Source organism: Microchirus variegatus (assembly GCF_963457635.1).
Source record: "Microchirus variegatus genome assembly, chromosome: 10".
Classification (NCBI taxonomy): Eukaryota; Metazoa; Chordata; class Actinopteri; order Pleuronectiformes; family Soleidae; genus Microchirus; species Microchirus variegatus.
The window spans coordinates 18,810,974-18,831,534 of NC_139811.1; the positions used below are offsets into that span (position 1 = coordinate 18,810,974).

At 40.3% G+C, this 20,561-nt stretch overlaps 2 protein-coding genes across 3 annotated transcripts; both read left to right on the top strand.

The window, feature by feature from the left end:
- Window positions 1-913: 913 nt before the first annotated feature.
- Window positions 914-13,172, top strand: fam117aa (family with sequence similarity 117 member Aa). 2 transcript variants are annotated; one of them, XM_083896120.1, is made up of 8 exons: window positions 914-1,286; window positions 4,249-4,397; window positions 7,714-7,809; window positions 8,006-8,122; window positions 9,238-9,354; window positions 9,470-9,695; window positions 9,784-9,958; window positions 11,051-13,172. In XM_083896120.1, exons 1-8 carry the CDS (start codon window positions 1,163-1,165, stop codon window positions 11,262-11,264), a joined length of 1,218 nt encoding a protein of 405 aa, XP_083752246.1. In that variant the 5' UTR covers window positions 914-1,162; the 3' UTR covers window positions 11,265-13,172. The 2 variants fall into 2 exon arrangements, with proteins under 2 accessions (XP_083752246.1, XP_083752245.1); XM_083896119.1 differs by lacking the exons at window positions 914-1,286; window positions 4,249-4,397 and adding an exon at window positions 6,140-6,584.
- Window positions 13,173-13,966: 794 nt separating this feature from the next.
- On the top strand, window positions 13,967-19,875 carry slc35b1 (solute carrier family 35 member B1). The gene is made up of 9 exons (XM_083896266.1): window positions 13,967-14,436; window positions 15,779-15,882; window positions 15,998-16,128; window positions 16,210-16,240; window positions 16,825-16,985; window positions 17,138-17,264; window positions 17,931-18,037; window positions 18,617-18,770; window positions 19,199-19,875. Exons 1-9 carry the CDS (start codon window positions 14,312-14,314, stop codon window positions 19,249-19,251), a joined length of 993 nt encoding a protein of 330 aa, XP_083752392.1. The 5' UTR covers window positions 13,967-14,311; the 3' UTR covers window positions 19,252-19,875.
- Window positions 19,876-20,561: the final 686 nt, after the last annotated feature.

The window sequence follows — 20,561 nt, forward strand, 5'->3', positions numbered from 1 at the left end:
AGTTTCTCAGAATAGCAATGGTTTTTATATTTTATAATTTTATTATGTGTCTGATATATGTATTTTATTATCATGAATGAAGGTGCAACAAGCATAACAGCTAATATATTAATACAGCATATAGAGATACAGCAGCAAATCACTTTGTCTGAAACCTTACACATGCAGGAGTAATCAGACTATGAATCACATTATCCAGGTATGTTAGTCCGACTAAGACTGGCTCGATTTTAGTCGGACTAACATGCTTACATGGCATTAAGAAAACCAAATTATTGTCTTAATCTGACTTAAACATGTAAACCTACTGAGTGTTTAGGCGACAGAAGTTACACACTGGAGGGTTTTTTTTTTTTTTTAATTCAAACCTGAACCAGAGCCTCAGGAATGAGGTTCTACATGATTAGAACCAGGCTTTGGTCCACATGAGGACTATACTGGTACCAGAAAAGGTCCTAAAGTAGTAACAAAAACACACGCACACAGTGAATAGAGTGGGATTTGGATGTGGGTTTGAGGGGGAGGAGTGGAAGAAGAGGCATGTTCGACATCGTGGAAGAAGAAAGAAAATTCAGCAGAGTGGGTGGAAACTTCAAGTTTTTTTTTCTCCCCCCAGCTTTTACATGACGGACAGATGCAATGGCCAATGAGAGCTTAGTAGTATTCTGCAGCAGCCAATCAGCTCGTTGCTGTAGGTGTTGCCCTCAACGCGATATGTACACAGGTTGAGCTGTTGTGAATGTGTTGTCAGTAGTTTGCGCACAGTTGAGACTGACGAGTAAGCTGTCTGTCCGTCCGTCTGTCTGTCCGTCTGTCCTCCTGCTCCTCTCGCTTCAACATGGAGAAGGAAGGAGAACTTTTCATGAAGTGAGCTGCAAGTTTCACTCTGCTGCAAACTTGGGAATAAGCTGTGCTGTGTGGCCGCAAATCATGGTCTTCATCTTCATCATCACAAAAGAAAGCTCAGACAGGGTGCACGAGAAGAGGCCCACGCACTGCTGTGGATCATCTCTGTGGATCGAGTGAGTGTGGAGGGAGAGAAGAGCAGCAGCAGCAACAACGAGAGAAGAGTAGGAAAAAGAACTGTGCGCGCGTGTGTGTGCGTGTGCGTGTGTGTGTGTGCGTGTATAATCTGAGTCCGGCCGTGGGAGCAGAGTGGGGGATGTCCGGCAGAAGTGGAGGAGCTCCTCGGGGGTGCAGCAACCCCAGCCTGCATCCCCTCAAAGCCACAGTGCCATACCAGCTCCAGAGAGGCGCAGCACTTCTCAGCAGAGAGGTCAAGACTGGTAAATCCACGCTCACTGAGGAGGAGGAGGGGGAGGAAGAGGGGGGGGGGGGGGAGCAGGGGGTCACTCCAAATTCATGCATCCACTTCCATGTGGGCCAGTGTTTGGTGTCAATGTATCACCATTAATCCTAAAACAGATGGCACCAATGCTCAGGGGTTTAACTTTGTTCTTTCTGTCCAACAACAACATAGATTTATCTTCTCTGTACACGGTCTCACCAAAATACCTTAAAGGGATACTTGAGTGCTACCAGAAAATGACTTTGGGAGAAGTTGAAGTCACAAAAAAAATAAAAAATAATATTACTTTAGTAAAAGCCTTAAAGTATATGACTTTTACTGTACTTATGTGTCAAAAGTAATTTGCCAAGTTTTAGAAGTAAAAGTTTCTATAAATATAAATAACAAAGTAAAGTACAAAGTCAATTTTGTACTTCAGCACAGTAACTGAGTATTTTTACTTTAGCTGTCTGTAATTCATCAAAGAAAGAAGAATTGGTGTCAAAGAATAACTCACTAATCTCTTGTTTGACAGAAAACAAATCAGAACCAACTTGAAATCGATTAATCGCTTTCCATTAGTCATTTTCCAGTCAGGACAATTTTGAAATTGTCACTGCGGTATGATTCATGATATGACAGGGTAATGGTAGTTTTAATAATTAAGATAATTCTCATTTTCATTTGAATAACACATTTAAAATGATTACTGTGTGATATTAGTGCAGATTTGTGAGACTGTAGAATATGATGTGTAAACATCAGTCAGGACAATATCTGACGATTCATTGTTCAGCCCTAGGCAAAACTGCCAAACATGTACTTGTTCTAATTCCTACACAGCAAATATTGTATGCCTTTCTTTCATACATACATCTTTATTTGTAAGTAGGTTTAGCCTGTATGCTCTGAAGAAAATGAGGCTCTGAGAAAATGGGATTGTCCTTTTGTGGATTTTCGTTTGACGAAATGGCTAATTGGTAATCCAGAGAATACTATTCTATCATGGAAAGATCATTTTGTTGGCTGCATGTTATTAAAAGAGAGCAACAGTGTTTTTTTTTTAACTTCAACATGTGCTGATTGTAGCACACTTTTATTTGACAAAAGTGTTTGTTGTCTTGATGCAACGACGACAGTGCAAACTCGTGCTATGAAATAGCAAACTGCACTTTTTATAACGTTTATTCAAACCAGATCTGCACTCGATCTGCCGTCTAAATAAAACAAACAGCTACACGGTGAGAAAGTTGAGCCAACAATGAAGCCTCTCCCGGTGTTATTTGGACACTCGGTCTCCCCCTGTGCACTCTGACCTGCTGCATGCTTCATGCTAACACAGCAGCCGCCTTAAAGGCGTCTTTGTTCTACTGCGTTTGGTCTTTAACCATGTCCATGAAAGTCACATTTGCATGTAGTGGTGTTTATTTATACATCCTGTCTGCCCTGTAACCTGGGTAACCTGATGACAGCATAGAGGATGTGTGTGTGCTTGTGAGTGCACAAAATATTGTTTCCTTTTTAGGACATTTTCTGGTATAAACATTGACCTCATTAAGACCAGACTTTGGTCCTAATGAGGCAGAACCTAATTTCTGAGTTACTGGTTTAGATTAGAGGAAAAATGTGAATTGTGGTTCGGTTAAGGTCAGGGTCAGGCACTAAAGGTCAAGTGTGTAAGAAAAGATTGCAAGCACAGTAAACCAGCCCGCGTTCACACACCCCATTACCAAAGATCCACCACCGTACGTCATCAACGGCGGGAGTTAATCAATGCTATACATGAATTAAACACGACAGTGGAACAGGGTGGACTGCCGCAGTGTGAACACAAACCAAAATTTGGTTTGGCGACCGTGCCGGAGCAGTGCCATGTGGGGACGACTCCACTCACCACTCCCTTTTCCCAAGCACGTCAGCGCTTTAGAGAGGATGTTTTTCATTTTAGTTTGCATGGTAAACTTCCATTTTAAAACATGATGGAACATGTGTGAGCGTTTGTCTGTACGTGCTGCTGTGGAAACCTCTGAAAAGCAAGTCGAGGACTATTTCAAAGCCAATAAACTCTTTTAAATGTTACACACTGGACACTTTCATTAGTTAGAATCAAGCTTAGGGGGAAAGGCTTTAGTAACCTCTAACAAGAGTACCTGCATAAACTAGGAGTGGGTCAATAATTGTCGTTGATAATCGATATAAAAGAGCAAATATTGAAATTTTAATTAACAAATGATGGTGCTCAAAAGTAAACAGTTCCTGCTACTGCTCAAATGATTGAGGGAAACTTGGGTGGAAGTTACCTGAAGAAGAGGTAGTTAGTAGCGGGATAATGGTGGAGAAAGATGCTCTACCCACGTTCAATACATAGACTTTATGCACTTTGCTCTCCATGTTGTGAATAAATAGAGAAATCCTGCACTTTTAACTTTTCACGGACGTTTTGTTTTCTTCAGTTCGACAGACATCGTGATGCATCAATATATGATTGTCTTGCAATATATTGATTATCACAGAATCGTTGCATCTTGATATTATTGCTATCGCGGACCATGTATCGCGTATCGTATCGTGGCGTATACTTGCGATTCCCACACCTGGATGTCTTTGTTTCAAGGTCAAAAACTTGTTCCACATCTGCCTGAGTTTACGATGAGCTGCCAACACACACGCACAAATGAACTTACACGACTTGACAAACTGCATGAATAATGGTGGGGAGGAAGCCTGGGAGCAATTTTGTGAACAATTACCACTGTTGTTATAAAATAGTATTTAGCAGACAGCTGCATTCACAGCCTTCACGTTGAGCGTCACTACAAGCTAAATATGATCAGCCCAGAGTAAGTTTCTAGCAGACTTCTGTGAGGCAGAAATAGTCTGGACTTGTACTGGATGAGGACTTGCACAACCCTGACACACTAACTGACTTAATGTGTTTTTTACGTCTGTCTCCAAAACAGCAGACAGGACTGCGGCTCGTCCTCCCAAACCCACGATCCGCAGAACTCTGTCTTTAGATGCCATCGTTGGACCGTATCTGCAGGGCCAGTGGCCCAAAGAGGCCGAGGGCATGGCGGCTGTTACCTGTGTCAGTAACAAAGCCACGCAGGTGAATATCCGTCACAAACTGTCTTCTGTACAAGCTGTTGCTGCATGTTGAGATATGATAAGAGTCGGACACTTTTCTTGAATGTGAAGCTTTTCTGTAGAGCACATGATATCTGATGTTAGCGCTGCAGGTGTCTGGTGGTTCCATTTCCACCCTGTGAGTAGAAGGCAGCCAACTGGAAATAGTCGTTTTTGTTCTTCTTCAAAGTCTGCTGTTCTTCCCTTTCTGCCAACCCCCCCCCCCCCCAAAACTGTATCTGCTCTTAACTAGTGCACAAAGCCCCGACTCCCATCACCAAGCTCCGCAGCTTCGTCTCCTCGCTCCTGACACGGTTTTAACCCAAACGAACCCCCTTTGCCTCCATTGTGAGGAACAGACCCTGCCTGACCTCATTTATACAGACACCCCATCCCCCAGCATTCTCCTCAACCACACACACACACACTTGCATGCACACAACCACCCTGCCCTTCTACCACAGTTCCTTTACGTGACTTCAGATGATATAACTGCTTGTTTTTTTTTGTTCTTTTGAAGCTTTTTTTTCTCTGATCAGGACAAGGGCTGAACTGTAAATTGTTTTCAATTTGAAATTGCAAGTTGCAAAAATACAACAAACACATTTTATTACGTTATTTTTTATTATTATACTATGCTCTATGACAGAAATGTTTAAAGAAAAATGGACTACATACTCACTGGAAACAAACCATATGATAGACAACACAATAACTGACAGTAACAGTAAAATTCACAAAGACAAAGCATTTTCATAATATTCAGAAGATATTCATCCAAAGAAAAAAAGTATGAACCCTAAAATGTATGACATTTAGTGATAAAACAGGAGAGTGTGATTCACGCAGTAGGACTACAACTAACTATAATTTTCATAATCCATTAATATGTCAATTATTTTCTCGATTAATCGACCCGAACCCAATGGTTCATAAAATGTCATAAAATGTTGAAAAATTTTGATGATGACATTCTCAAATGACTTGTTTTGTCCAAAAAAAACTAAATAATTCAGTGTTATTTATTTCTTTGTGATATGGAGCAAAGAAACCAGAAAATATTCACATTTATGAAGCTGAAAAAGATATTTTTTTAAAAGACTTGCACCGATTAATCGTTCATCAAAACAGTTTGCGGTTAATGTAGTTATTGGTTAATAACTGACTAATCAACATGTGTCATAATGCTGCAACATGTTGTTAATGTATAATTCAGAAAAATAGTGGACTGAAGCTTGACGAAAAAAAAATCAAATATGATATAATGGTATGATATGATCAATAAAGTAAACACAAATGTGAATCTCAAACTGATGCCAGAGGAAAAATGATGATTGAAGTCAGTGAGATTCATGTCCAAAACTGCATGGCACTCCATCCATAAGTTGTTTAGAGATACTAATCAGTTCCTCCAGCTGTTTAAAGATGAGGATTCTTTTTTTTTACCTTTGCAGCAGCTCTTTCGCTGTTATTGTGTTCACATTGCAAGCAGGAATTGAGCAAACCTTGAATGAATCGCCAAAGCTTGGAAACATTAGCCATGCGATCCAAATGCTGTGCTACCTTTGAGTCTTTTTATAGATCTGTGTTCCATGATACTCTGGTCATGTTTTGTGGAGGGTGTGGTTGTTGGTGCTGGGGGCGATGGGGAGGTGGCAGCTGTAACTCTACACCAATGTCACTGTATGACTGACTGCATGCTGCATTTTGACTTCTGAAGCCTTGGCGATGGGCTGCGTCCGAGCCGACTGGACCGAACAGAAGATGGGAGCTGGTGTTTACCTGCGGGCAGCTGCGGCGCCGGCCAGATTTCTCTGAGCTGTGGGGCCGACACTTGAAAAAAAAAAAACAGGCTGAGTTTTCTGGGGGACAGAGAGCTGTGACATAACTGTGCTGCAGGCAGCGAGAGCTACATGACTGGGTGTAATGTTAGCCACCTCGTGAATGTCATGGACACCAGTGAGTGGCTCAGATTGTTAGCGAGCGTCTGAAGCAGTGGACTCTGAGGAGGTGGTGAAGAACACCAGAACTGCTGAGAAGCTGTCGCTCACCACCGTCTGGGTTTCACCTGGTGATGATGAATTTCCACTCACCTGCACCCAACCAACAAGTGGCAGCGGCCACCCAGACTCCCACTGGTAGAAGATCCAGAGTCAAAGTGAAGAAATCGGTACAGACATATATGAGTGGCATGAGGAAGTTAGAGAGTTGTGAGTTTTGAAAAGAAGCGCACAAAAACTGGTTCCTGTTTTGTCCCTCTACAGTTTTGTATATAACAGCTGTATGTGTGATTATATGTTAGTGCATTGAAGTGTGGAATGCTGATAGTCGCTCTGTATTTATAGTCTTTAAGGCAAATGTGGTTTGGGTGTTTGCGCTTGTTTGTGTGGAAGTGAAGCTGTTTTACAGCTCATCGTGGTTTTTTCTTTGGCTTCTTCTTCTGCACAGCTGTTGTTGGGCAGGTGTGTAAGACAGCTGTGGGGCTCCACTATCACAGTTGATTATAGTTCACTGGGTTGAATAAGAGATGGTACAATACCACTTTTTTTGTGTATGATACTGATATCACAAACTCAAGTATCTACAATATTAGTCCGATACTGTTATTTTAGACCATTTATGAACTATGAAGTTGGTTCTAGCATGAATGTGCAACAGGAATTCTTCTTCTTATTATTATTATTATTCCACGGAATAAATTGCGTTTTTCAGGCCTTTCCCATGCCCCAAAACTCACAGATTTTTGCAACCATGTCAGACCTGGTGAACGATTGTGTGTCAAATTCGTTTTAGGAAAAAGTGTGGAAAATTGGAAGTGGGAGGGACGCAAAAAAAAGTGCTAGAAGGTCATCTCCTGTCGGGTTTAACGTACATGAATGAAACTTGGTACATTAGGTTCATTAGGTTGGGCCCTAAATAAAAATTGATGACAAGTGTCCTGTGAATCCTACAGGAAGGCCGCAATTTTGGATTGAAAGCAAAAACTTTCAGGCGTTTTTGGCGAATTTGCACCAATGCTACAAAATCTATCTCGTCTTACAGTTTTTGAGCGATCAAATTTGTCTTTGAGTCATTTCAAAGGCATATTTTTTCAAATGTGTAACAAATATTTATCTCCCAAATAGAAGAAATAAACACCTCTACGTGATTTTGATCAGTTTCAGACAATACTGAACGATACCAATTCCCATCCTTAGGTTTGAATAGAAAATACTTCCAGAGATTCTTTCCAAATAAAAATGTCTTAAATGCCTTTTCTTGTCTTAATGCTCTGCCTTTTTATTTGTATTTTTTTAAAGACTCCAAGTTCCTGGGCAGAGGAGACTCCGGGAAGGAGAAGTGCTGGTGGACACAAGCGCTCAGCATCGTGGGGCAGTGCAGAGCACCTGAGGGAGGCAAGTATTTCAGTCCATAATAACAGCAGGTCATGGATCTAATCTGTTTCTCACTCCACAGTTTTATTTATTCATTTTTATTCTGCAGCGTCTCACTCATAGCATGAAACTAAAAACGGCTCCAGGGGGAAAAATGTGTAACCTCTTCTCTTTTCAGAAGGAACGACTTTCATTTTGTTCACCGCTCTGCCCTCAGGTGGCCAAGCTGAGGCACCAGTTGCAGAAGCGCTCCCGCCACGTCCCTCCCTCAGTGGGGTGCGAGCACCCCCACCACCGCCACATGCCAGGAGGTCATGTGACAGGCGTCACTCAGGTAGAACATTGCTCTTCTTCCTTCGTAGGACCGTTTTCACCATAGATACAAACACCAGACTGCGTCTCACAGGCAGAACAGGAAGAGCTCAGTAACAGGGATATAAAAAAACCACTGGTGCTTTTCTTAGGAGCGACTGTCATCGACGCTCCTGTGTCACTCACGTGTCATCACTGAGAGACAATTTGAAACATCACACTGTACCATTCAAACCATAGAGAGAGAAAAGAGCAGACATGGAATGGGCTGAAGTACTTGGAGAGAAAGAAATGAGATGAATACTTTCATTGTTAGTCAGAGACTTTTAACAGCTCCATTTGTAATGTCACACAAGATAAAGATGAAGATAAAATATGGATGAATGTATATATGTATGTATGTTTGATAACCTGAGAAATACCCCACAATGAGCCTTTTATATTCATATCAGGAGCAAAGTCAATTCTGTGGAGGCCACCATTTTGGACCACCGTGTTTTTACATTAGCTCACAATGGACAAACTAAACATAATTTGAGATTTGAGGTTGATAACTGAGGGCAGCTTCTCCAACACACTGGGAAGGGAAGGGTGAGGTGAGAGATATTCAGCTGCAACGTTGTACGTCACAGAAAAACCACCAGCTGTCGTCTTCCCTCACTGGAGGAGATCTCCGGCTCCAGGTGTCCAAACAGAGCCGGGAGAATTATCAAAGACTGCTCCCACCAAGGCCGTTAACTAGGAGCATAAAGTCTTTAACAAACAGAGTCAAGGACAGTTTTTTATGTCCTTGTCTATGGTTCACCATTATGGCTGTATGCTTAACATACAATCTTGAGCCATGTGCAATATTCCTTTACAGTATGTGCAATATTTGTTTATTTGTCAATTAACAATCGTACAATTGTTTGTACTGATTTTATTGTCTGTCACTTTCCTGCTGAAATATTCTATTTTAATGCACTTCACCAATAAATGTTGCTGAAATTTTACATACTGTACCTTGCAATTATATAATATTAGTATACACATTACAGTTAACCACATAATTAACCACACAACACTGTATTGATACAGTTATTGTAAATGCAGATTCAAGCCCAGATTCATCCTAAATGTGTCATATTTGTTCTTCAGACAGTGCCCCTGATACCACTGAACAGACTTGCACCGCGTCTGCGACGCAGTGTTGAAGGTCTCAACCTGGAGCTGGAAGAGGTGTTTGTGTCTGAGAAACCTGACGATGAGCACGAGGTTATAAAAAAAAGAAATGACTCAAATTACACCTACGTTTTAGTTCTCTTGCTCTTTGATTTTGTGTCTTTTAGCTTTTTATGTCTGACCCTTTTTACTTGACTGATTATCACAGATTCTGGATATTCCTGATGGCCACAGGGCTCCTGTCCCAGTGCAGAGATGCAGTAGCAGCTCTCAGAGTGAACCATCTCCGGGGCCCCTGGATCCTTCCCTCCTCTCTCCTTGTCCGTCCCCGTGTCCTTTAGATCCAACTCTTCTGTCACCTTCAAATTCACCTCTTACTTTGAATCCACTACCTTTGTCACCATCCCAGTCTCCCTGTCCCATGGGAGAACCAGGTCAGCCGTCATTACATTATTTTTGGAAATTCAATTTTTGTTTTGGTTGTTATTGACAATACTTGATTATTTCTGATCCTGTGTACAGAGCCGGTGGACTGTGAGACCCTGTGTCCTTCTCCATCTAAGCTGCTTCCTTCATTTGCACTGGCTCCTCCTCTGCTGCAGTCCTGCTCCTCGTCCCCTCGGCCCAATAAAACCTACTCCTTCCAACGTGAACAACCAGAAGGCTGTGAGCTAGTTCCAGTTTGTGATGAGGGATTGTAAGTGTCGCTTTACAGATCAGAATATCATGATATAGATGATGTAGAGATATGTTATCACAGCCGGAATGTGCAGCTGGAGGGCTTCAGCACAAAACTTTACTTCTCTAGACTCCTTCTAATAGTTTGCTAAACACCAAGTGTGTGGTCCTGCATCGACTGAATCATCTAGTCTTTGCTTTCTCAGAATTAAAACATGAAAAAGCGGTTACAAAGTTTGTTGTGTCTCTGGTCGCCCATGTTTTTGAAAATCCTTGAGTGTGGGGCAGGCTTTAGATTCACAGATACAGCTACAAGAAGATTTTTCAGAATGAAAATAGATTAAAATAAACGTAAATATAAGTAGATAGCAGCAAAAATAATTTGTGTCATTGTAAATATTAATACAATAGTGCAAAGGTACATAAAACACAAACTGGATAGTTATGCACAGTATTTGCATTTATTGCAATTAACAGTTTGCTTAGATTATATTTGACAACAATGTTTAAAGATGCATTATGTAATAAATCTAAAGCAACTGATCTTAAAATCCTCCTAATATGTCACAGAGACTCAGGAATAATGTTCATATAACAAACTGAACTCACCAACAACAACAGTACAGACAAAATATTTGCATTAAAAAAATATTTTGCAGACTGCAATCATGTTTATGTTTTGAAATCATGTTTTGCCATGTGGCGCCACCTACCGCCGTCTACCAATCATTGCAGTCAGTAGATTCTCAGCTGCCGAGCGACCACGGGTTGCCAGTTACAGTACGTCTGAGCTACAATGGTGGAGAAAACGAAACCTAAAAGACCTCTGTATTTTGAATTTGAATGTAGTAAGCGTTTTTGGCCACATTCTTACATATGACGTCTTTACCGAGCAGTTACAGACAGTGTTTAGTATCACAGGTTTACTACATAGGGATGTGGGGAGAAACTGTTCTTATATTGATGCATTGAATATCCGCCGTTGAAGGGGGTGAATAGCTGCTGTGATAGAGAATGGGGAGACGATGATTGGGGTTAACATTGCAATTTGAAAACAAGCTACAAGATACAACTGACCCCGCTGCTCTCTCTCCACTTTCTTTACCTCCAGGTCTGCTTGTCAGGATGAGCCTCTCCTGCAGCCGTCCTGTCCTGACCCCAATAAAGTGAACTTTACGCCCCACGGAGGCTCTGCTTTCTGCCCTGTCAGTCTTCTGAAGCCCCTCCTGCCCTCCATGGACCTCCTCTTCCGTGGTCTGTCAGTCTCTCCTGTCACTGGTTGTCCAGGTCAAGCCTCTCCAACCAGGCACCTCGGCATGCAATAGGTGGACATGGGAGCAGATCCCCTCTGGACTAAACCACACTGCAATAGCCAAAACCTGGAGTAACTGGCTGTGTTTTGCATGTGGGGTATGTGGCGCTCACCTGGGTCGTCGCTGCTGTAACATGACGTGATCCCTGTGATCAAAATAAGAGACCTTGAGATCAGGCATCTATTTTTCATCATACTGAAAACTGATATTGACCTAAAATGTGGCTGCTTTGCTGATTGTTTCTTAGCCCTGGAGTGTGAGTGTGGATTCAGATGATAATTACTCTACATGAGCACTTGACAATGACAAGCTCAGGAAATATTTCTGAATGCTGGAAATGTTTTATGTATGACTGACATTTTGAAACAACAGCTCAGACAAAGACTGCCGTCTGCAGGGATGATTTTTACTACCACCTTAAGTGAATTCAGTCCAAAAAAGTCAAGCACTTAGTGCACATGTTGACATGAGTATTATTTTCTTTCTATTGTTTAGAAACTCTATTGTCTCTGAGAAAATGAATTCAAACCCTGCAACACTTTAAGATATAAACTGGTTCATCATAAGGACAAAATCCCCAGATGTCGTAACCGCCTCAGCACAGAAGAGCCAGCTCATCTGGAAAGGACTCAGCTGTGCACTTATACATCTGAAGGACAAGGGACACTCTTTTGAGGATGAGGATGTTCACATTCTGGCCAAGGAAGACAGATGGTTTGAAAGAGGAGTGAAGAAAGGCATCTACAGTATGTTAACCTGGAGAAACCATCACTCAACAGAGGAGGTGGGCTATCAGCCACCTGCAATGCTGGCCTGAACTCTCTTCCAAAAAGAATCAACAAGCAAACGCATAACAGCAACAGTGAAGTCGATGCTTGCACAGTAGTAGTCTCTGCCTCTCAGGTGACCCACCTAACGACCCGTTCATACCTTGTTTCAGGTGAAACCAACAACCTGAAACTGGGAGTGGTGAATAATCTGCATGTTTCTACTTAATGACTCTCTAGACCAGTTTCAGCCTCCAGAGGTTAAATGTCTGGTTCTTCCCACGAGCTGGTCAGAACTGAAGAACCCTCTTGGATGAGAGGTGAAACGTCTTCAACTCAAACAAGTCCAGTCGCCCACAGCTAACTACTGAAGACAACATCCTTAGTAAAGCATGGACACATTTAGAGGATGTTTCAGCTTAATTCAACAGACTTCATTGTTGAAAAACAGAATAGTTGATGGGTTTCCTCCTGACGTTTTCATATGATTTGACCTGCTGTTTACAGTGGTCCACTTTTCTACAAATGTATTTCTAGCTAGATATATATTTTTGTATTTTAAGGGATACTGTGTTAGTATTCACTATAGAAAGTGACTTGTATTTATGTGTCAATTACACACAGTGATGGGTGTTTTATTAGCTTTACTTGCCTACAGCTGGCAGTGTTTATACCAAACTGTGCTTTTTAAGATTTTGAGTGGGCCACACTGAGCATCTGGTCAGCCTGAGTCTGGTTGGAGAATGTCAATGTTTCACCATTCAATTTGATGAAGAGATAATTCCCTCCGTGTTATTGTTTGAATATATTAAACCATGTCTTTGTTTTCCAAAAGACAGAAATAAGGAGCTACTTGAAACAGGCCAAAACAAAAATTCAAAATGTACAAAGAATGTGTGATCTGTAAAGTAAAATTTGATTTGTGATATACATGGCTGAAGGATTTATTAACGGTTAATCCAGTATTTCACGTTTACACAATCTCTGTTGACAAATCGTGGACATTATTTGACTAAATAAATTTTTTACATAATGTATTAATCAACTCATGGTTATTTAGGGCTTAATTGCTTAATTTGTAATGGTGATAACATTTAAACATGTTAAATGTGTTGTTACTATTGTAATGAAAATAAATTTACCAATATTTCTGGATCCCTAAGAATATTTTCTATGTGATTTTTAAAAAACGTATATACACAAAGGGTGGGGGCAAAAATTAGAAAGGGGAGTGATGGAGGGGGTGGGGGGCTGTGTAGGGGATTGGATAGCAATCAGATCTTAATGTGTACACTGGAGATATATCCATGTGGTGAAGTGTTATCCGATCAATGTCTGATCACAGAAAACACATCCAATAGCAGGAGTACAGGGGGCCAAGTGTAGATAATAATTTTCAGTGGAACTACTCCTGGGGTCTGTGCCATACAACTTAATGTTCAAAAATCCGAAATATCCCTTTAACGTTCGGCGTTTTTGTACATTAGGGCACCTCCACCATGGACCTCCACCCGTACCCCACTGTGCAGCGTGCCACTGCTGTCTGTTCGCCGGCGTGTCACTGAACACGGGCCAATGAATGGAATCCACATCCTTGGACGACAAAAGGCCAGGCGACATTTTTAAAGGAAGGACCCCTTGTTTTCTAATAGCAACCTTCGAAAAGCTACGTTGCAAAAAAACAACAACCCGACATTGGCGTGACCGCGTTTATTTCTGAAAACAAAGTGCAGCGCCGTGGACTTACGCGAATTTAGCATATCTTGCGGGTTTGTTTTATTCAAGTCGCAATTCTAACTCTAATATTTCAGGCATTGCCACAGACACCCTCGGGTCCTTTGTCCAAAAAAACAGTCTTCCTGACGCAATCTATTTATTCCACTAATTACAAGTTTGGGTTTTGGAAGAAGACGCGGACATAACTCCATAACTCGACGGACAGTCAACATCCGCTGTTGGCAATAGGATTATGTTGACATAACAGTAGTCCCGGACCTAATAGTTTGGCTGCCGGAGATAGGATGACACAAAATAAACATTAAAATGACTTGACATGTCCCGGCAATTCAAACTACTCTTCGCAATATTTGGACAAATACTCGCTGAAGACGGGACAGTTTGGGATTGTTCTCTGTAAGAAATCTCCGGCCTCTTAAACATCAACAGCTGGGAGGAAACAAGAGCAACATTTCCGGGTTCGTGACATCGGCTATAGTGGAGCGGGACGTCGGCGCGAGGGGAGCGGGGAGCGGAGTGGTGTCGTTGTCCATACCCGGGTTTGTGGAGGACAGCATGGCTACGGGAAAGGGAGCAGGAAAACCCGCCTCGCTGTGGGATAATATGCGAATACGGTTCATCGTTTGCTTCCTCGGAGTCTTTGTGTGTTACTTTTATTATGGAATATTACAAGAAACAATGTAAGTAACTATATAAAAAAATAGAAATGTCCATGTGCTACCCTAAACAGCGTGTGTTTACATTGGAGAATGAGCTGCTTTCGCTCATACATGAATACTGTATGTGCTTGTGTGTTTGGACCAATCGTTTCATGCGTATTTGTCCCAATTATTACATATACGTAGATTTAAAAGTGCAGGATCTTATAATGGAGATTAATTATTAGTTAGTTGTCGTTTTTTCTTAACCGTGTGTACATAAGTAATCAATATGAGAATGTTACAGTGATATTCTGTTAAAAGTCCATTCTATGTATCATCTCTATCAATCATCTGCCATTAATGGAATAGTGATTATGTTGTATGTCAAACATACACTATCCACTCACCAGCCATTTTTATTAGGTACAAAGGACATCTAAAGATGCAGGAGTGGCACCTGGTGAGGTCTTCAGCTGTAGTCCACCTGCTTCTATGTTTTGACGTGGTGTGCCTTCAGAGATTGCCTTCTGCATAACTTGGTTGTAATGAGTGGTTCTTTTTTTATTATTATTATTTTACTGCTCCCGCTCTATCGTTTTGATTAAATCTGGTCATTCTCCTCTGGCATCAACACGGCATTTCCAGCCACAGAATTGGCACTCACAGAATATCTTCTCTATTTCTGACCAATCTTTTTAAAATCCTTGGCAGGGTTGTGCATGAAAATCCCAGTAGACCAGCAGTTTCTCAAATACAATAGCTTTCCCACATATCGTTCAGTCAGGTTGTCTTCACACCTAAATTAATGAATTCATGTTATTGCCCTGTAAATGGCTAATTTGATATTTGTTTTAATAAAAAGTTAAACAGTTGTACTAAACAAAGTGTCAGCTGAGTGCAATGGGATCAGTTAACAAACCAACATAATGATTTGATGTTCTGTAAAAACAAAGAAAAATAAAACATTGCGAGAACGCCATCTGTCAAAAAGAAATACTGAGGAATGATTAGGAATCATATGAGGTTTTAAAATGTTTGCTTGAACCTGCTATACATGGTAAAACACCCTTTTTACAAGTACAGTACTCATTTTACATATTCGTTATGTAACACTATTGTTGTCCTGGTTTTCTGTAACAAAGAAGACGCAGAATAGTGGAAAACTGACATAACCAACCAAGCAAGACTAACCACAATAACGTGTCTTTATACACTGCATTGTGCCCATTCCTGTTCTAGAAAGAGTCTTAAATCTTGGAAGAGTGATGAAAGGGCCCCACCCTTAAACATTTTCTTCCTTGCTCCTTCCATAGCCAGGGGTGTACATTTTAACAATCATTGTCTGTGACCAAAACCATGTTGTTTTTTCTGACTTTTCTAGTACCCGTGGTGAATATGGTCAAGGAGAGAAAAAGGAGAAGTTTATATTTGCCCGGACATTGGTGTTCATCCAGTGCATTATCAATGCTCTGTTTGCTAAGATCAGTGAGTATGCCTCGTACAAGACATGACAAATGAAAAATACAACTTTTTACTATTAAAAAAATATAATACAACATATTTCACACTAAAATATGAAATCTTTCTTTTGTTAAATCAGTGATCCAGCTCTTTGAGAGCTCAAAACCGGATCAGACCACGAGCTGGCTCTATGGATTGTGTTCCCTCTCTTACCTTGGAGCCATGGTGTCCAGTAACTCTGCCCTTCAATATGTTAACTATCCCACACAGGTGAGTCTGCCGTTAAGATTTTTTTATTGGATTGTATTTTTCTTTTCTTCCATTGCGAAACTCTACTTTTTCTTGCGATAGGTACTGGGAAAATCATGCAAGCCCATACCAGGTAGATATGATATTATCACCATTGCACATTTACATCTCTGTACATATTGGCATGCCTGTTGACTTGACTAATATGTATGCATATCTTCATTAACTTGGATAACACTAAACAGAAATAACTTCAGGCTTGTTTCCTATGATCTGTGTCAATATGCTGTAATAATTTGTCAATAATGTGCAACGCTATGGTGATGCGTATAGAGCACTTGTCAAACGTGATATTCTGACATCACCCAGAACAGACCTTGGATTACAGATAAAGTAACAGACTATTGTCCAATGTGTGGAGTTCATGGCAAAGTTGTTGGAAAGTGTGTTGTGTTTGTACATTAAGGTTATGTCTCCCTGCTCACAGCAGAGCTTATCTGTTCTTTTCACACACATGTATACTCTTTTCACCATTCATGTACTCCAGTCTCAGGGAAGAAAGCCTGATATTGTATCTAGTATCGAGATTAGCACATTCTACAGATATGTTTATGTATTCTTCTTCTGTTTCTCTCTTGTAAATGTGCACAACTGCTCTACTTGCGTTACATTGCCCCTCGGGGACAAATTAAGTTCTTTGAATTTGAATTGTTCTAGTGATGTTGCTTGGAGTTACAATACTGAGGAAGAAGTATCCACTAGCCAAGTATCTGTGTGTGCTGCTGATTGTGGGTGGTGTGGCGATGTTCCTCTACAAACCCAACAAGAGTTCAGCTGTGGCAGACGACCATGCATTTGGATTTGGGGAGATTCTGCTGGTGAGTTAACAAAGTTTTACAATACATTAATTTCACTTTTGTCCATGTATTATTGTCACACATTGTTACAGAAGTGCTCATGTAACCATGGATACTGTGGCATTTCCAGGACATTGGTCTCATGCTGTAGTTGTTGTTTTCTGGTGTTGTAGCTGGTGTCTTTGACATTGGATGGTTTGACTGGTGTGACCCAGGACCACATTAGGTCTCGCTTCCAGGCGAGTCCCAACCACATGATGCTAAACATCAACATGTGGTCCACTCTGGTGCTGGGACTAGGTGAGTAAACCATGGTCTTTGTCAAAGATTCACCTAATGTAATATGTGTGACAACTAGTGCTACAACCATGGAGTGTGTTATTCCAATTGAAACCACATCAGGCAAATTGACAGGCATAGCTGTAGCTGGAGAGGAAAAGCTTAATGATCAACATCATCTTGGTATGATTCAATACTGGCCTGCAGAATAAAATGGTTACACTGTCAACTTTAAATACAGTTTCAGGCTGTTAGGCTTGGTTCACGCTGGAGATTAGGGTCCATAAAATAGTCATATAAAGAGATACAATGAGGGGAACTTTCAGGTTAGGTTCTAATGGGCTGTATGATACAAGAAAACCGTAAGACTGTTTGTTTTGTGTCACATTCAGTTTCAGTCTGTTTTTCAATGCTATTAAATAATATGAAGTCTTTAAATGGCTTAATATTTCACCACAGTGCAGTCAGTTTGTCACTTTTATATTTGTTAAATAAAAAAGCTTCATTTGAGTGTTGTCCCTGTACTCATCCACTAGGTGGTGTCATGTGCTCAAACTACAAACACTGCAGTCTAATCATTGCCAAGACAACGCACACAAAAGAGTGACACTAATGTCAATGACCGAGTTGTTTGAAATTGCATTAATGTTTGTTTTCTTTTACTGCTTCTTCCCGCTCTGCTCTCAGCTGTGTTGTGGACAGGGGAGGTGTGGGATTTCCTGAATTTTACTGAACGCCACCCCAGCATCTTTTACAACATTCTTCTCTTTGGACTTACCAGTGCTTTAGGGCAGGTGAGTGGATGGATGGAAGAACTGAAGTTGTTTGAGAATTGTTTTCCTGTTTTTGATTTTTTTTTTTACTATGATTAGGCTTCTTTTTAGGTCTCAATGTAGCATTAGGCAATGCGTCTGTACACGGGTCACACCCACCATCTCTTTCTAGGATAGCTTTGACCTAACTGATAAGATAGATAGCCTTTTCTATGTCTCTAGTGCGGCAGAGATAATAAGAATCCATATTGAAAGTCTGTGTGCCATGTGAGGACTTTTGGGCTTAAATACCCAAGGGACAGCCTTTGGAATTGAAATGCAATCCACAGCGTTAACCTGTGTTGCTCATCTCTTTTCTCCTTGATGCATCAAGCATCAATAAACAGCTTCTAAATAAGACATTTGTGTCTCTTAAAGCTGCTCACTTTTCAAATCACAGACATGCAACAGATGTATTAGAAATAAAAATTTTACATTTGTGTAGTGTTGTGATAGGAAAAAAAGAGTACTTTCATAAATGTTATGAATTTGATACAAAGAGAACACAAGCGTTGTGTCGTCAAGTTACACTGTGTGAGTATTTCTTTAATTGTCTTCCAGACCTTCATTTTCATGACGGTGGTGTACTTCGGGCCTCTGACCTGCTCCATTGTCACCACAACGAGGAAGTTCTTCACAATCCTTGGCTCTGTTCTTCTGTTTGGCAATGTCATGACTTCAATGCAGTGGTCTGGCACCATTCTAGTTTTCCTGGGTGAGAAATGAATCAATGTTGGTTAATTACTCTTCTATTTCGCATTTTTGCTGTTAATGCCATGCATCACTGTATAATTGGTGATGGATTATGTCATTATCAAATACATTTAAAAGTCTGATTCCATCAAGATCCATAGCCTGAGTCAGTTGTTTGTAAAAACAAATAATTGGGTCCAGTTGGGGATTACTTAGCCATCCCACGCAACCCATTTGGTTGACTGGTAAATTATATATTAGTAGTTTAGCTGTAGGGGAGTTGAATTTAAAGCCGACAGGAAAGATTCCTCATGTTTTGTGTTTATGTTTATTTTTATTATTGTTGTTGTTGTTTTTATTTTATTGGACACAACCTCTTGTGAACACCAGTCTGTAAGATAAGACTTCCTTTGCTTCTTAATCAACCAATCTTTGGTTTTCTCACTTTAGGTCTTGGACTGGATGCTAAATTTGGCAAGACCCCCAAGAAGACTACACACTAAACCATCTGAAGCACAAAGGAAGATGGGAACATTGCAGAACAAATGCAAACACTTGACAGACAGAATCTTATTTTCTTAAAACATCCTGTACAGGCATTCTCTGTGTGCCTATGATTTGTCCAAGTACAGACAGATTTCTAACGTTAACTCTATTTAAAAAGAAAAAAGAGAGAGTCGTCATAGTTTTCAACTCCATTGTCTGTCATGTACTGTAAAGACATTTTTTCTAGGGAACAAACTCTAAATGCGATCTGATGTGCAAATTTTTTGACCACCGGTTTATGGAGGAATGTGGACTGACTGAAAGTTACAGCTGTAAAATGCCTATGTTTAGACAAATCCTCATTGTTTTGAAAACCATCTCAACTCCACTCGATGGAAGTTGAACCAAACAAAGCTTAAGAAACATATATATGCATTTAACCCATGAAGTTACCAACAAACAAGACCTGATTAACAGAAAAACAACCAAGTGTTATGCCATTTATATGGGGAAAAACAATCATGGTATGTAGTCTGTCGTTACCTCCAGTCTCACTATTCAGCTGTTTGTACTTTTTATTTTGTAGTTCTAAAGTTGAAAATAACTTGCCATAAAAGGGAAGTGGTGATATATCTTTGTCATTTTGTTTTTATGTCCCAGACTTGATTTGTTTTTATAAAATGCCATTTATTGACTATCCTTGAGCATAAAAATCTTGTGTCAAACACTGGTTTCATCTCTTGTTGGAGGGCTTGTGGTAAAATAATGCATGTAGACATACAGTACAATTAATTAGGGATGGGCACGGGTATTCAGTTATTCGCTTGATTATTAAAAAGTCTATCAGTTACTGTGACTATTAGTAATAAAGAAACAAAACAAATGTGTTAAAAATATATACTATATATAATATATATATATATATATATATTCTAATATTATAAAAGCTTTATACTCCAATGACTCCCTAATTTGTAGTGCATCTATTATCACAAAGTGGCAGCAGTAGCAAGCATTTAGTTTAGTGGACTTACTGATGGAATTTCAGAGATTTCTTCAATAAATGAAGCTGCCCCTCTAAGCTCAACACGCACAGAATTGAAGTTGAGAATTTGACAGGGTCTTTGAATGCATCTGCAATACTTTCACTAGCTCTGATGCACTGGAGTTAGAATAATTGATGGAAAGTGGCATTTTTTCCTAGAAATCCCTACAATTAATATACTATTCTGAGGTACTTTAAAAGTATGCGTTTAGCTCCACTGCAGTGTGGAGGAAACTATTGTACACTTGGTTACTTATACTTAATACACAATCAACTTACAGT

Bases quoted from the DNA above. Each gene is read 5' to 3' on its own strand.
- fam117aa (XM_083896120.1), top strand. From the start codon at position 1,163: ATGTCCGGCAGAAGTGGAGGAGCTCCTCGGGGGTGCAGCAACCCCAGC. The intron at 1,287-4,248 runs GTAAATCCACGC...TCTCCAAAACAG, and splicing joins CAGCAGAGAGGTCAAGACTG to CAGACAGGACTGCGGCTCGT. The intron at 9,696-9,783 runs GTCAGCCGTCAT...TCCTGTGTACAG, and splicing joins CTGTCCCATGGGAGAACCAG to AGCCGGTGGACTGTGAGACC.
- slc35b1 (XM_083896266.1), top strand. From the start codon at position 14,312: ATGGCTACGGGAAAGGGAGCAGGAAAACCCGCCTCGCTGTGGGATAAT. The intron at 14,437-15,778 runs GTAAGTAACTAT...TGACTTTTCTAG, and splicing joins GGAATATTACAAGAAACAAT to TACCCGTGGTGAATATGGTC. The intron at 18,038-18,616 runs GTGAGTGGATGG...ATTGTCTTCCAG, and splicing joins TTACCAGTGCTTTAGGGCAG to ACCTTCATTTTCATGACGGT.